Source organism: Acomys minous, assembly GCF_964271855.1.
Source record: "Acomys minous genome assembly, chromosome: 3".
NCBI lineage: Eukaryota > Metazoa > Chordata > Mammalia > Rodentia > Muridae > Acomys > Acomys minous.
Window position 1 is genome coordinate 80,098,112 of NC_140485.1, and position 16,571 is coordinate 80,114,682.

The window sequence follows — 16,571 nt, forward strand, 5'->3', positions numbered from 1 at the left end:
ATAAAATAAATATACGAAGTATATACTAGGAGAATAATACACATATCTGATAAATAAAAACCTCTATATACAAATAACACCCAATCAATAGTAAAAAGATAAACAGGAACAATTTTAAAAGGTGTAACAGTGTAACAGTGTGACTGTAGTCCTGGGTCCTAAGAAGACTGACGTGAAAAACTGGCTTAAGCCTAAGAAGTTGAACCCACTTCAGGAGACACAGCAAAATCCTGTCTTTACAACCCAGAAGGGCCAGCAACAGGGCTCAACTGGTAAAAGCACTTGCTGTACAAATTTAAAGTTCTGGGGGCTGGAGAGATGGCTCAGAGGTTAAGAGCACTGGCTGTTCTTCCAAAGGCCCTGAGTTCAATTCCCAGCAACCATGTGGTGGCTCACAACCATCTATGATGTGATCTGGTGCCTTTTCTAGCATGCAGGCACACATGTAGGCAGAACGCTATATATATAATACATAAATATTTTTAAAAAACAATTTTAAAGATCTGAGTTTGGTGCCTGGGGTCCATATAAAGGTGAAAAGTGAGAACCAACTCACAAAAACTGTCTTCTGACTTTCACGTGTGTGCCATGGCACGCCTGTGTGCCCACGCTGAAACAGATCACCATGGATGCATATGCACTCATCCAACTTTATTTAAATATTAAACCTCGAGACAGGGACTGTAAAGGAAAATACTAAATGATCAATAAACATTATGCAGCAAAGAAACAAAGCCACCTGGGATACCATTTGCATCTACTTAGAATACCTAAGGGGGGAAAAATCAAAGCACTTCTACCCCCAAAATCTCTTATTTCCAGATGTTTGTGAGAATGTGGAAAAGAGGAGTTTAGGATTTTTTGTTTGTTTGTTTCTTGTCGTTTTTGTTTTGTAGGTTTGGGGCAAAGTCTTGTTATATAGTTTAGGCTTGCCTCCGAATCTCACTCTCGCCCGAGCCTCTTGAGCCCTCCTGGCATGTGCCAGTGGACTTGGCAGGAGATTCTTACAGGCTTGCTGGAGGGACCGTAAAAATGCACTGTAGCCAGGGGCAGCTGCAGGAGCCTGTTGTGCCAGCCGGTTGCAAACCAGGAGCTCTTGACCTCAAACCTTCAGGCCAGCCTGAGCAACATAGTAGGAATCCGTCTCAAAACAACAATAAAAACTTTGGCCATTTTGGAACCCTGCCTGGCAGTGCGACTGTCGGAACGTTTCACACTCAACACACATCACCTACACTGCTCTCTGCCTGGGAACTGTATCTCCATGTTTAAAAAAAAAAAAAAGGAAAACTGAGAACACATCGCAACATGGTTGAAACCGCTCTGCTGTTGCTTGCGAAGGTCCAAGCTCCTCACGGCGGCTTGGACGGGGCCTCCACGGTCTGGCCTCCATCTGGCTTCCCCGTGCTCGCTCGTCCCGCCCTCCCTGTTCACTGGACAGCCACACCGCTCTCGCTGTCTCATGCCTAGTCCTGGGACTTGCTGTTTCTTCCGCTGGAAACACGATGTCCACAGCTCTTGGTGAACGTAGCTTGTTCCTATTGCTTGTCCTATTCCTGCCTTCGTCTCCTCACAGAGCTGTCCTGCCCCCTCCAAAGTAAGTGCCTTCCGGTTAGCCTTTAGGGTCACCTTCCTTATTGCCATTTTAGTAGTGCCGTTATCTGTTCATTTTTGTCTTGGGTTGTTCAGTTTTGGTTTTGTTGTTTTTGTTGTTGTAACTTAAATTTGTATTTTTTGAGAATTTTGTACGAGTTACACATATATTTGCATGTTCCGTTTTCAATGTTTTCTGTCCTTTGTGTGTGTGGGTGCCTGTCACTCTCACCTTAGTTTTTGAGAGCGGGTCTCTCACAGAGCCCAGGCTCAGTGATTTAACTAGACTGGCCAGCAGGCTCCAGAGAACTCCCTCCTACGTTTCCCCAGCGCTGAGACTTTTATGTGCGTGCTCAGTTGTGCTGGAAGTGCTTTAGCACCAGAGTCTACCGCGATGATTTTTTCCTCTAACACTGCATTGTAAGCTGAACGCTGGGGCGTGCCTGTAGACCCGCACGTCCAGGAGGCTGAGACAGAAGGACTGTTGGGAGTTTGACACCAGGATAAATAAAAGCCTATCTAAAAATAAAACACTGTAGTCCCACCGTCTGGAATAGAGCTACCAGATAGAAAGTACTGGGTAAATACTGTTGGTTGAAAGAATGAAGCAACCACCTTCTGAGGGGAGAACGGTGGAGTAATTCCTCCATGAACATAAGGAACACAGCAGAGGACCGTAGTCCTTCCGTCCACTGCCTCTGTGTGAGTGCCCTAGAGGGTTTCAGACGAATATGACCCACGAACTGAAAGAAAAGTTATCATGAGAATAAAAGCCTGATTCTGAAGCGTTAATTTATGCAGGCCAGTGCCTCGCATGAACGGAGCCCTGAGTTCAAGACCCGTATCTCCAATAAATGGATAAGCAGACAGAACTGAAATACAAGCAATTGCCTGAAATTAAGAATCTTGTAGAGATCAGGAATGATGAATGAGAAGGAATATCGTTTCTGCCTATCAATCCGAAGGTTCCACGTAGGTACCACATTTAGTGGGATTTACCCACAAAAAAATGTGGGTTGCCAATACTCATAGAAAGTTCAGTTAAACTTTGCAATACATAAAAGCACGAAATAAGATGGTGCAAAAAGCAAATGAAGCCATTCATAAAAACGCACACACATAGAGAAGGTACGCAAAACAGACAAAACTTAACGTGTGGCATTAGGACTCAGGTTTGTGGCCTCCCTTAGGGGAAGGTGAGTGTTGACTCCAAGAAGGGGAGGCTTTTCAGCGCTTGTCATTTCTTCTTTCTAGACGCAGGTTCTGTTTTTCTGGGAGTAGTCATAGTAAAAATTCATTAAGCTGAACATTTCCTGTGTGTTTTCCTCAATAATTTTTTTTTAAACTTAAAATATAGCCAAGTGTGGACTGCACACTTTAAGGTCCACACTTATCGGGAGAATGCTGACCAAAAACTCAAGGTCAGAGAGTTTCCAGCCTGGGCCGAATGAGACCCATTCTCAAAATAAAAGCAAAAAAAAAAAAAAAAGAAGAAGAAGTATAAACATGTCCAGAACATTTAGGAGTTTGTGAGGGGCGGAGGAGGGTGGGCAGCGGCAAGATATGAGGATAGCTTTCAAATAAAGCGATCGTAAAAGAATCAACTGTCACCGTCGACGACGTGGGACTGTCCCCTCTCTCCCAGCGGAGGCCGGTTCATTCTCCTCTCAAGTTACTTACAAGAATCCCTGACAGCCGAAGAAGCAAATTTTTATTTTACTGCTTGTTGCAGGCTAAGTTGGAAGCCTGTGGAGGCTACTGAGTACGAAAAAGTCTCACGGGCAACAGAAGGTAGAGAGACAAGTCTGCAAAACCCATCTTTAAATGCACACCCTGCATCCTGACAAATGCACAACAAGATCCAAACAGCGAATTAGAAAGTTTCCTGTTTAGGACTTTCCCTCCACACTGATCCTTTCCAAAGAGTACCCAGAAATGAAGGGGGCAAATTTTAGAAGCTCAACCTCGGGGGTCAGGTGAGGACCCAGCTCCCGGCTCCCCAGCAGGCAATTTCTATCCGGATCCTGTCTTTGCCGAGGCCAGTCAAGGCGTGGATCGAACCCTTCCCCTGTCCCAGGGCCCATCCCTCTGCGTTTTCCTCACACTAGCCGCCTCTGAGCACACAGCAGCCCTCCGAGGGTTCTGCATGTTCCCGCTAGAGCCAGCCACACAGGTATTTAAATTGGATTCAGACCCTGGCTGTACAGCTCTTTCTGATTTCCCCAATTCTGGGTAAATCTTCTCCACCCAGCAGAAAGCAGTTTCTCTAACTGCCAGTCTTTCTCCGCGCACACTTTCCTCCAGAGCTGTCTTTCTTGACTCAGTCAAAGATGCCCAGGGCCCAGAACCCTGTGGCCGATGTCCGAGTTTTCTGGTTCCTCGCTCCCATTTCCCCAGCAAGCTTCTCCTGTTGGTAGCATCTGGCTCTCCACCGTTTCTGTCCAGTCTGAGCACTTGGCTCCTTCGCTTCCCAAGTCTGACTGCAGCCGCTGGCAAGTTTGCCGCTGCCTGCTGCCTGCTGCCTGCTGCCTGCTGCCTGAGTACTTACCCACAGGCACCAGGGCTTGAAAGAGAAACTGTCCTGGTGTGAGCAATGCAGGGCATGGTGGAATTCTTTTCACCCTGAGATTCCTCCAGACTGTCCTGCACAACCTGAAAGAGTCCCTCTCAAAGCCCTTACACAAAGTGAGTGTCACTGCCCTGGACAGAGTGACGGCCTATTAAGACCAATTGTCTCCCTCTGGCCACAGTTTCCTTCTGTCTCAATCTGCAAGCATTCTAAAGCCATAGTGCCCAGTGTTTGGTTGCCTGAACACACACAATTCTGCCTTGGAAAGCCTCAACCTGAAGGAGGCTGAAACCAAATACCTCAACCTGCAACCTATTTCTTCTGAGTTAAGAGTCGACTCCTTTTCTTCATCTGTCTGACAGGATATTGGAGGAACCAAATCAAAGGCTATGATGGCCCCGTTTCCAGGTAATTGCCTTTGCATGGTCAGTCCTGCCCCAGACTGTGCCCACAGCAAAGCCACCAGCGCTAGTGTCCCCATCCCGCGTGCACTCCTGTGTCTTCAGAAGATGACCCAGGCACGTCTGTACCTTGCATGTGGCTCTCTGCAGCCTTTCCCTTCATTTTCACAGAGCACCACGAGGCTGGCTGCGTTTCTGAGGCTGCTTCCAGGCGTGGTGGGTCTCTTCCCGCCTGGATTTGCTCTTCTGCTGGTCTGCGCTGTTGGCTCTGCGACATGGCTGAGCCCCTCGTGAGGGATCATCCCCTTTGTCCACACGTCTCTGTATGGCTCTGCGTTCTGCCACGAGGAAGGGTCCAGACCTCCAGCCTTCTCCTCTCTGCTGCTAGTTTGGCATCCTGCCTGTAAGGTGTGCTCTGAGGCCAGCTGCCTTTCCAATGACTTAAGTGCGTAGACAGTTTGGAAAGTTTGCACCCAAATAACACCAGGAAGTGTGATTCTGAAACTGCGGTAAGCAGAGCGCACCGGAGCCAAATCATCTAAATAGCTAAACTGCGGGAAAGCATTCTAGAGGAGACGCAAAGAAGCAGGAATAAATTAAATCCTGAGGAAAGTTGAGGGGACTTGACAAGAGAAAGGAAATAATTATGCCTCCTACAAGATATGTGACTACAGCATAGATACGATATTAATGAAAACACTCACTGAGAAAAAAAAATTCTTCCTCCGGATACACTCACCTCTCCCTGTGCAGGGACCCTGTCCTAGGGTTCGTTAGTAACCACTCTCTATGGTCAATGAGGATAATTCCAGATGAAAAGAAGTGTACTGAAATTAAGACGTAGTTTTTAGATCTATGGTTCTTCATATAGAATGCGAGAGTCTCTGGCAGTCTGCGGAGAGTCTTCCAAACCATTCTGTGGCTGGGTCAAAATGCAGGGCACACGGCCGTGCATTGGATAGTTTGGTTTGGTTTCCCTTTAAAACATATTTTCTATTGAAGAGTTCAATCAAACTTAAAAGTACCCAAAAAAACACCGCTGAAGAGTTAGTTATGGATAGTCAGAAGGAATTCAATAAAACACCTCAATAGTCTTTGTTTCTAATCTGTGTGTTTAACTGGTAAATGGAGAAGCCTTTGCTCACACAGTCTAAGGACTAAACATTTGAAACTCACCCACTCAGATGAGAACATTGAAAATGGCATCTGTTGAGGACTGGAAGCAAGACCCCCTTGTCGCTGAGCTTCCTGTTCCCAGTGTCCTTCAGCCCTGGTCCTGCACCCAGCTTGCGACCAGAAGTGGCCACTGGCCAGAAGGCCCTGCAGGGCAGGGCAGCCACAGCTAAGCTGCCTTTCCACAGGTTCTCTCTGAGGGAGCAGCAGCTCAGGTGTGGGGTGAAGGGCAGCCAAGTGAGCTGCAGCCCAGGAAGGTCTGTTTTTCCTCATCCCAGCCCACAGCAAGTTAACCCCCGGAGAGCTGGGCTGGTGGAGAACAGTTTTGTGAGCTGCCTGATGCGGGGTTGTTACCCACCGGGGATGATAAAGCTGCCGGGCACTCAGATGTTCAGACACCACCAGGCAGTTTCATTCATAGTCTCTCCCTTTCTAATAAATCAACGTGTATATCTTACTATTTGCCCTATTGGTACAACAGTTTCCTGTTTAAAACAGATGGGCTCCTTAGAACACAGGTAAACAGTCCTGGAAGCTGAAAACACAGCGGTCTTGCCAGTTGCCGCCAATTGCGTTTTACTGAAGTGTTTGCGACACCCGTCTACCTACCTGGTAATTCTGCTGTGTGTATAAAGCAGTAATTGCGAATTCAGGCCCTTGTCTGTATTACCCAGACACTGTAAGCATCTTGTTCACTTATTTGACACAGACCTGCCCAGGAAAGAAGGAAACAGCGGTCTTCCCCTACATTGCTTGATAATGTGAAAACAACTTGTTCACCCTTTGATTATGATTAGAGAGAAAAAGAAAAAGGAGACAAAGTACAAAACCAAAGGCAACATCTGGATGGAGTTTAGTGCATACCTTCCGGGACCCTTGGCTCCTGGAGGTCTCAGCTAATGACTCCCTCTTCCGAGACTGCAGAGGCGCAAGGGCTCAGCCTGGTGGGAAGTGGGGCTTTGGTGCCAGTTCCTGCAAGTTGGTTTAAATAGGTTGTCAGGAGGCTGTAGCCCTGACCAAACCCTGCCAAGGGGGAGGGGAGCAAATGCCATGCAAGCTTGCTTCCTTGTGTCTGGGTGGGCACCCAGCAAGGAGGCCGTTTGTCTCTTCTGTCTCCAGACCTGCAAGGGCTCCTCTGTGTTGCACGGTGGCTTTGCCTCGTGTAGCTCGTGTCTTAGCGAGATCAGTGCTTCGTTCCTGGTCTGGCTCGTGTTTCTGGACACTCAGGGCCCAGTAGGTAGAGGACCACAGAGAGAATCAAAGGGCTGGTTTCAGATCCAGCTGCCAGTCTGGACTCGGTGATTTAAGGCTGAGCCGTCTGCCCTCTCGGAGCCTCCGTGCTTTATCAGGAATGTGGGCAAATAACGCCCTCAGCGGAGACGCCCGCAAAGCGAATGGAGCTGATGTGTCTGGTGGGACAGGCACAGCTCCTGAACCTGGGGAGCCCAGCATGGCAGAGGCTGGACTCCGGCTGGAGAGAAGCATTGTGGAGCACGCCTGTGATGTCACCGCTGGGAAGAGGAGAAAGGAGGATTGGGTCATCTTCAGCTACAGAGCTGGTTTGCGGCCAGCCTGGGCTACATGAGGTCAGGTCTTAAAAATAAACACTAACTAAAACATGAAAGGGGGGGCAGGGAGCGGGAGAAAGACAGAAGAGGAGGATTCAAAGGTTCCCAGCAACTGATATCGCGTGCCCAGGGAAAGAGTTGGACAATCCCAAATCCTCTGTCTTACTGCAATTTTCTGGAAAATGCTTGCTGTAAGGTGGGGTGATGGGAATGTCAGTGGCCCCATGAACTCCAGAACCCTGTGAGGAAAATGTTCAAGCCAGTGGGATGGCTACATATGCCTGGTAAAGGAAAGAGAGCCTCCAAAGGGAAAACCGTCTTGTATGTCGCGTTCTGCAGCAGTTCCTCCTGAGGGGTCTCGTGTCTCCTCTGCCTGTGACACGTTTAATTTCTCCACTGCTGGGCATGGTGGTGCATGCCTAGGCCAAGCACTAGGACCACCAGTTCCAGGACAGACAGGACTATTTAGAGAGACCCTGCCTCAAAAAACAATTAAAATAAAATAAAATAAAATAAACAAACAGTTGCTTTGTCAGAAAATGAGGTTCACTGAGCATCAGTGGTCAGGAAATCTGCGATCTTTGCCTGTTTCATCCACTTCTGTCAACAGTGGCATCCTTTTTGAGACCTTCTTAGGCTTCCTGCAGATCCTTCCTTACCTCTCCTAGGCCCACATTGATCTCTTCTTCCGGGACCTTCTCTAGTGCTTATTGCCGGTGTCTCCACCTTCAGACTGCAAGCCCCTACAATGTGGTCTCTGACTTGTTTATTAACAGGTAGTGACTGAACCTTCCTCTGCAGCGGGGAGACACGAGTAAGATGCCGCTTGACCATCACAGTTAAAAGCCGAGGGCGGAAGCAATTCATCAGCAGTCTATAAATACCCAATACACCCAAGATCAAGTCACTTCCTTTCCTTCCCTTCCGTTTGGAGCTCTTCCATTCCAGCTCTTACAGGAGGGGGAAAATTTATACTGGAGGATCATATCAGCAACTGTTCCGTAAGAACTGGCGGTAAAACCCAGACGTGGCAGCTGACAGCTGACGAACACCTTAAATTCTCCAGTGCCCTTCTTGCCACGCAGAGGAGGTTTAAGCCAGGGTCCTGTCCCTCTGGCAGTCCTGGGTGGTACAGTGTTGTCCTTATCCATCTCATGGCTAGGGGGCTTTTTGCTAACTAGGCATGGCTTCAGGAATAAGACACCGTGTTCAGCCCAGTTCTAGCGAGTCATCCAACAGCACATACCCACTGAGGACAGTGACAGCGTTGTAACATGTACTGAGAGGCCACAGACAAGCTTAGACGAGCAAAGTCTAGGGTATAGAAAAAATCTAGCCCAGAACCAGCACCGCCCCTCCCACCCCCGTCTCTCTCTCCCTCTCTCCATCTCTCCATCTCTCTCTCTCTCTCTCTCTCTCTCTCTCTCTCTCTCTCTTTCTTTTTTCTTCCTTCCTCTCTTTTCTGTCAGTTTGCACCTTACTTGTGAGAAATTTTCAATCCTGTTTTTAATTTAGAGTCATGCTCTGGGTTACCAAGTCAGTTCAGCACCGTGTAATAGGCGACTTCGTTTGCAAATCAATAGAGCATACACTCAAGAGAATAAATGTTGGTAAGAGAAGATCTTCACTTCAAAATTTGCATCATATAAATTATTACATCTACCATGGACCAAGAAATGTCATGTTCTTATGATGAGCCCTTAAGCTTTTGATAGCCAGATAGAAAGCCATATGCATCATCTGGCATATTCCACTCCATACTGTAAAATTAAAGCCATTGCACTGTGTCTTTCATCCCCAGCACTTGGGAGGCAGAGGCAGGCGGATCGCTGTGAGTTCGAGGCCAGCCTGGTCTACAGAGCGAGTCCAGGACAGCCAAGGCTACACAGAGAAACCCTGTCTCAAAAAAACCAAAAACAAAGGAGAGAAGGCTGCAGGAATAAAGTGTTAACTCTATTAGCAAACTGTCGCACAGCTCCACATGGAGCATTTGTCCGGCACATGCAATATATGAGCTCAATCCCCACTATTAGAAGAATGAAAAAAAAATCAAAATCTCCAAGGTTCTGGGTTGAGCTGTTAGAGAGGAGTCAGGCCTCCCAAGAAGCTTGTCCCAGCAAGAAGTCTCTCAGGCACTCATCAGCTGCAGCTGAGGTCACACGAGAACATTTCGTTCTTAACATTGTATCCTAAGACATGAAGCAGACAGCCATGGTTGCCTGTGGTTTCCTGTGGTACTTGCCCCCTTTTCAGATCTCATTTATAAAAAAAAAATCACTTTAGTGCTGTCAAACAGTTTCCACTTTACAGCTGGGCAAAGTGGAGCCCCAAAGAGTTAAATTTCATGTCTTAGATCCCTTCATTCATAACCGGTAAAGCCATGGTTCTGATGGCGGCAGATGGTGTCCTAGGTCAGAAACCTGTCAGATCCTGGCTTTACCAGAGGCCTTTCATGCACAAGAGACATTTCAAGTTGCTGAACTGCTCCGAAGACACAAGCAGGAAATTCACATGCAAGCAGGCTGGACTTCCCAGACACCCACACGCTGCCTGAAGTCCAGTGGCTCAGAACGCCTCTCATCTTCGCAAGGCTCGATTTGCACCTTAATTTGAGGCTGTTTCCTATTTGGAAATGTGGCAACTAAGTTACTGTAAGCAAAAGAACTCACACCAGGCCGGTTGCGGTTGCATAGGCCTGTAATGCTGAGCACGTGGAAGGTAGAGACTGGAGGATTGCTACAAGTCTGAGGCCAACCTTCTTTTAAGATAACAATAGGGCCGGGCATGGTGGCCCACGCCTTTAATCCCAGCACTCGGGAGGCAGAGGCAGGCGGATCGCTGTGAGTTCGAGGCCAGCCTGGTCTACAAAGGGAGTCCAGGACAGCCAAGGCTAACACAGAGGGACTCTGGCTCAAAAAACCAAAAAAAAAAAAAAAAAAAAAAAAAAAAAAAAAAAAAGATAACAATAAATATAACCAAACAATAACAACACCCCCCCAGCAAACCCAAAACAACAACAACAACAAAAAGAAGATCTACACTAAGAAACTTGTGTTGAGTTCAAGCTACCCTGAAAAAACATCTAGAAAGCCCAGTGTAGTTAGAAGGGTGGTCCCATAGCTAGGTGTCATTAGCAGTCATGGTCACATGAAAAGCAATGAGAGATCGGGGAGCCATCACCAGGGGAGGTGGCTCTGTGAGTAAAGGCACTTGGCTGCCATGTCTGTGGAGCTGAGTTCAATTCCCAGACCCACAAGATGGAAGGTGAGAGCCACCTCCCACACATTGTCTCTGACCTCGACATGCAGACAGCAAGGCATGGCCCACTATGCTCCCACAAGGTAGTTAAAGTTCGGGAAGGGAAGGGACTGGTGAGGTGACTTGGTGGATTAAGTGGTTGCCAAGCAACCCTGAGGGCTGACTGGAGTTTGGACCAGTAGCGTGGTTTGTTTCTTTGCAAGACACACTCAGAGCACACCACTTTCTCTACGTGACCTTTAAGAGAGACGTTATAGATCTGATGAGATGGCTGAGCAGATCAGACATCTGCCACCAAGCAGATGGCCTGAGTTTGATTCCTAGGACTATATAATAGAAGAAGAAAACCAACCCCACAAGTTGGGTTTTGAGTATATGCCCCCGACACACACACACACACACACACACACACACAAACAAATGTAATAACAAAACATTTTTTTTTATAAAAAGAAACTTACTTAGAAGTTATTTTATCACTCAGTGCAGAAAGACCATTCCAAGAATAAATGTAGTTATAAATGTCAGACACCCAAGTCCAAAAGAAGAGAAAGAACTGTCATTTGTAGGGTTCAGTGCCTAAAATCCATTCGGATCTACTGGCCTATGGCACATCAACAACTTGCTTAGACTTTAGGCTAAGCCCTTTACTGGCAGAGGTGGAAGTTGAGCAAACATGTTCGGCTTCCCAGAGACCAGAGACCAGTTTGGATTAAGTTATTCTAATGCTGGTTAATGCAGGCACCCAATCTCTGAGTATTTTCATTTGGTTGGTTGGTTTTTTGAGACAGGGTTTACTTTGTGTAACAGCTCTGGCTATCCTGGAATCCACTCTGTAGTCCAGGTTGGCCTTAAACTCATGGAGATTCCCCTGCCTCTGCCTCCCAAGTGCTGGGATTAAAGCCGTGTGCAGCCACCACCACCCAGCCACTGAGCATGTGTTATGAGTGTCATTCTAACCTGGTCATCATAGAGACTGCAAAAAGGCAAGTCTTACATAAGGTTGCAGAATTGGTGTGGACAGCCTCCAGGTCTTAGCCCCATGCCCCAGGCTTGATTTTTCTTTCCTTTTTGCTTTGTTTTGTTTTTTCAAGGGTCTCACTATGTAGCTCTGGGTGTCCTGGAACTCTGTAGACCAGGCTGTCCTCCAACTCACAGAGATCTACCTGCCTCTGCTTCCCAAGTGTGCACCACTATGCCCAGCTCCTGGGCCTGATCTATTCTAATGTATCAGACCTTTTGTTTGCAGATGTGCAGGTCATGAATGAGATGCATAAGACACAGATAGTGATTCTCAAATAATTACATCCTTATAAGAAAGCAAGGTTTCTCTCCAGTTTGCTGTCAAGCCTGTATCACACCTAGAAAGCACCACATTTGGGGCTGATATGCCATTAACAGATACCAACAATCACTTCTTTTGTTTGTTTGTTTGTTTGTTTGTTTGTTTTTCGAGACAGGGTTTCTCTGTGTAGCCTTGGCTGTCCTGGGCTCACTTTGTAGACCAGGCTAGCCTCGAACTCACAGTGATCCACCTGCCTCTGCCTCCCGAGCGCTGGCCACCACTGCCTGGCCAATCAAAACCAACCACTTCATTTTTAAGCCAGAAAATGGACCTTATGCTTAATATTTTCTCCTGGTAGCAGTTATTATTTAGAATCAGTAACTTTTGTTTCTGTGAAATTATGTTCTGCTTATGAAAAATGACACACACACATATGTAATATATATATTTCCCCTTTTACTTGAGTATCTTTACTTTTTGGAAGAGTTAGTTGGTTTTTAAACATATCCAGGTGAGGCTGGGGTAGAGCTCAGTGATAGACTGCTTGAGGGGCATGAATGAGATCCTAAGTTCAATCCCTAGCACAGCAAACACGATAAATAATAATAATAATAATAATAATAATAATAATAATAATAATAATAATAATGGGCTGAGGAGATGGCTCATCAGGGAAGAGCACATGTCATGCAAATATGACAACCTGCGTTCGACCTCCCAGAACCCACTAAGAAAGCTGGATGTGGGGGATGGTCAGCAAGACAGCTCAGCGAGTAAAGGAGCTTGCTGCCAAGCCTGCCAGTCTGAGCTCTCTCCCCAGAGCCCACATGGTGGATGGACATCCAACTCCCCTCAATTCCCGACCTCCACATGTGTTCCATAGTGCCCTCGAGAGCACATACACCACCACTCCACACACACATCAATAAGTGTAAAAATAAAAAGCCAGATGTGGTGGCCCACATCTGCACTCCTACTGTGACACAGAAAATCAGCCAGAACCTCTTGAGTGAGCTAGCCTGGAGTATGAGGCACAAAGAGGCCCTACCTCCCCAGGCGTGGTGGCACACACCTTAATCCCAACACTGGGGAGGTAGAGGCTGGCAGATCTACGAGTTCAAGGCCAGTCTGGTCTATAAAAAGAGTTCCAGGACAGCCAAGGCTACATAGGGAAACCCTGTCTCTAAAAACCAGAGGGGGGGGGGGTGGACAGAGAGAGACACACACACAGAGATAGACAGACAGAGACAGACAGAGACAGAGAGACAGAGAAAGAGAGAGAGAGACACAGAGAGAGAGACAAAGAGAGAGAGACAGAGAGACAGGGAGACAGAGAGAGAGACAGAGACAGAGAGACAGGGAGAGAGAGACAGGGAGGGAGAGACAGAGACAGAGACAGAGAGAAAGACTACGTCACTTGAGTACACTAGCTTGGAGTATGAAACACAAAGAGACCGCACCTCAGCACAGTGGTAGATGACAACAGAACCAACTTCCAAACTTTGTCCTCTGATCATGTCCACACTCACATTCACACAAACCAAATCGATGGTGAGGGAGATATGAGTGATACCCTCATGCCAGGGTCTGGCAAACGTTTTCTCCCATCTCTTGCCCACGTGATACTCGTGACCAGTTTCTACCTTGTTTGATCTAACTCAGCATCATGACAGTGGGTGATAATGGATGTGAGTCATGCTTCCCCTTAAAGAGATTACAAAAGAGAGGGCTTGCCTGGCATGGTGTCGTCTGCCTCTAATCCCAGCACTCGGGAGGCAGAGAGAGGTGGATCGCTGTGAGTTCGAGGCCAGCCTGGTCTACAAAGTGAGTCCAGGACAGCCAAGGCTACACAGAGAAATCTTGTCTCAAAAAACCAAAAAAACTAAAATAAAACAAAAGAGAGGGCTTGTAAATCTTGACCCTAATGAGATTCTTTTAATGGTAAATTTTCTTTAAAGACAAGTAACTGTAGAGGATGAACCTGTTATAACGGTAATGCTATTAAACCCGTCACTTTAGAACTTTCTCGTACACTCTAATACAACAAACCTATGAGAGTTTTTTTTTAGACAAGAAAACAGAAGCTCAAGGAGGTTTGGGTTGGGTTTTCTGCATACACATGTGTGAGTGAGTGTGTGTGTGTGTGTGTGTGTGTGTGTGTGTGTGTGTGTGTGTGTGCCTACTCAGGTGCATGTGCATGTATGCCTGTGTAAAGTGAAAGGCCCTCACTGCGTGCCTGTATCATACATCACCTTTGGCAGTGGTGTTTATTTTTTGGGTTCAGAGACTCTTCCTGAACCTAGAGCCTGCTGACTCAGCTAGACTGGCTGTCCAGAGAACCCCAGGGAACTGCCTTGTCGGCCTCCTCAGCACAGGGTTGCAGGCACAGCACATGGGTGCCGAGGGTCACACTAAAGCCCTCTCATTTGGCAACCGAGCCGTCTCTGCAGCCCCTTGGAAAGGTAGCTCTTTGTTTGGTGCACGTATTTCTTAAAAAAACAAAAACAAAACAATAACTTACACTTGATCATTCAGTCAGTAGGGACCAGACGCAAGATTTTCCTGCAACACCTTTTCCCTCTGGTACTGTAACCTCTGCTACAGGACCAACCATTTGTTTCCACTAACTATGAGGCAAACCCTAGAGAACCCACAAATGAAAAATATGAAGAGTCCAAGAAAGCATGTGAAAAAGCACAGCATCATAAAACACGGTGAAGCTGAAAGGTTCCAGGCTGCATGAGACCAGGAATTTAGAGAAAGTGAGAACTCTGCCACCAGAACAGGAGTCACCTTTCTGCCCTGCCATGTGGCCACACTGTCCCACAGATGCTCTCCTAAGGCCAGGGTGGCCCAGTGCCTCCCATGGGCCCTCGGGATTCAGGAAGGAGCCTGATTCTTGCTGTATTATTTTTGTGTCGGAAAGTGATATCTTTCTTCCCAGCCTGTGGCCCTCGGTCTGTGGGGGTTTGAACTGCTGTCCTCGGGATTTGTAAGGTCGGGCAGAAGCGGTGATGAGGCCCCTGACGAGCTCCCTTTAGCCCTACAGCCTTTCAAACCCACAGACACAGGGCAGCTGTGCCCTGAAGCAAGGGCATATTCTCTGGGTTACCTGCTTGCCGGAGAAGCAGGTAGACCCGGGTTTGGATCTCCAGCACCCGCATAATAAGTCCAGTGCAGTCGCTCATGAACGTCCGTAACCACCATACTGCGGGGGGGGGGGGGGGGGGGCGGGGACGCGTAGATCCTGCGAGCTTGTTGGCTTGAATGGTGACTCCAGGTTCAGTGAGAGACCTTGCCTCAAAAAATAAGGTGGGTGGTGATAGAAGAAGATACCCAACATTTACCTCTGGCCTCCGTACATATCCACATTCATGTGCAGACAAGCCTGCGTATATGCAGAACATGTGCTTGTGTGCACGCGCGTGCACACACACACAAGAAAACAGATAGGAATGTCCCATCATGATGTTTCACACCATCTTGGGGGCGGGGGTGGGTGTCGGATTTAAAAATTATCTTCTGTATTAACACTTTGTTGAGAGAGAGAGAGAGAGAGAGAGAGAGAGAGAGAGAGAGAGCTGCCAGGCATGGTGGCTCACGCCTTTAATCCCAGCACTTGGGAGGCAGAGGCAGGCGGATCGCTGTGAGTTCGAGGCCAGCCTGGTCTACAAAGTGAGTCCAGGACAGCCAAGACTACACAGAGAGACCCTGTCTTGAAAAAGCAAAACAAAACCAGAGAGAGAGAGAGAGAAGAAGAAGAAGAAGAAGAAGAAGAGGAGGAGGAGGAGGAGGAGGAGGAGGAGGAGAAAAGGAGAGAAGAGAAGAGAAACTGGATAGAAAACTGAGGGAGTAATGAAGTCTTCAATGGGTAGAGTTGCTTGCTACCAAGCCTGACAACCTGGCCCCATAGGACCCACATGGTAGAAGGGGAAAACTGACTCCTGTGGAAGGAAGGTCAGAGGAAGAGAGGGAGGGAGGGAGGGAGGGAGGGAGGGAGGGAGGGAGGGGAGGAGAAAACAGCTGATAACATCACAGGCCCAGAGAAATAAACAATGTCTTGGCTCTTCCCTCTGCAGAGTCTGGGAAGAGAGCCATCAGAAGTCTCCAATGCGGAGAGCGTTGTGGCCACCTGGGGGCACTGCAGTCTTGCGGATAGGTTTAACAGCAGCATTTGGGGGGACCCCATTTCTGTGTCACTTCTGCCCCTTTTCCTTCCTGAGTTCACCCTTATCTCAACCTCCCACTTGAGCTGGTGAGGAGGAACTGGAATCTGTGGCCTGGGGTGTGCGTACATCCTGGAACACGTCCAGGCTCCAACTGATTCAAAGGTTAGAGTAGAGGCTTGTCTGTTTGTTTGTTTGTTTGTTTTTGTGTTTTGTTTTGTTGGTTTGGTTTGATTTGGTTTTTTCGAGACAGGGTTTCTCTGTGTAGCCTTGGCTGTCCTGGACTCACTTTGTAGACCAGGCTGGCCTCGAACTCACAGCGATCCACCTGCCTCTGCCTCCCGAGTGCTGGGATTAAAGGCGAGGCTGGTCTTAAACACTGTTAGTAACTATAGGTTATGGATATGTCCCTTTTTCTTAGCCCTCTAAATGCTCTTGGCTCTCCATGAACAGTGGATAGACGAAAATAAAATCGTGGCCCCTTTTCAGGACCTCTTAACTGTTTGGGGAAAGACGTTGCTGACTCAGCGCCCGCTGCCCTTGGTGCCTTTCTCCCGG

General features: G+C 47.7%; 1 protein-coding gene across 4 annotated transcripts in view; it reads right to left on the bottom strand.

The window, feature by feature from the left end:
- The window catches only part of ASIP (agouti signaling protein), a 146,748-nt gene that overhangs the window by 80,393 nt on the left and 49,784 nt on the right, over positions 1-16,571 (bottom strand). Inside the window, exons 1-2 of one of the 4 annotated variants that reach the window (XM_084775809.1) lie at positions 6,858-7,183; positions 6,601-6,708 (exon numbers count right to left, since the gene is read on the bottom strand). The exons of 1 other annotated variant lie outside the window; for it this stretch is intronic. Coding sequence is in view for 1 of the 3 variants with exons in the window: in XM_084775808.1 (XP_084631934.1) it covers positions 4,693-4,865 (173 nt within the window). In the remaining 2 variants the exon portion in view is untranslated. Of the gene's footprint in view, positions 1-4,692; positions 5,010-5,739; positions 6,126-6,600; positions 6,709-6,857; positions 7,184-16,571 lie in introns of those variants that run through there. 2 more of the 4 variants (XM_084775808.1, XM_084775810.1) reach the window with 2 other exon arrangements.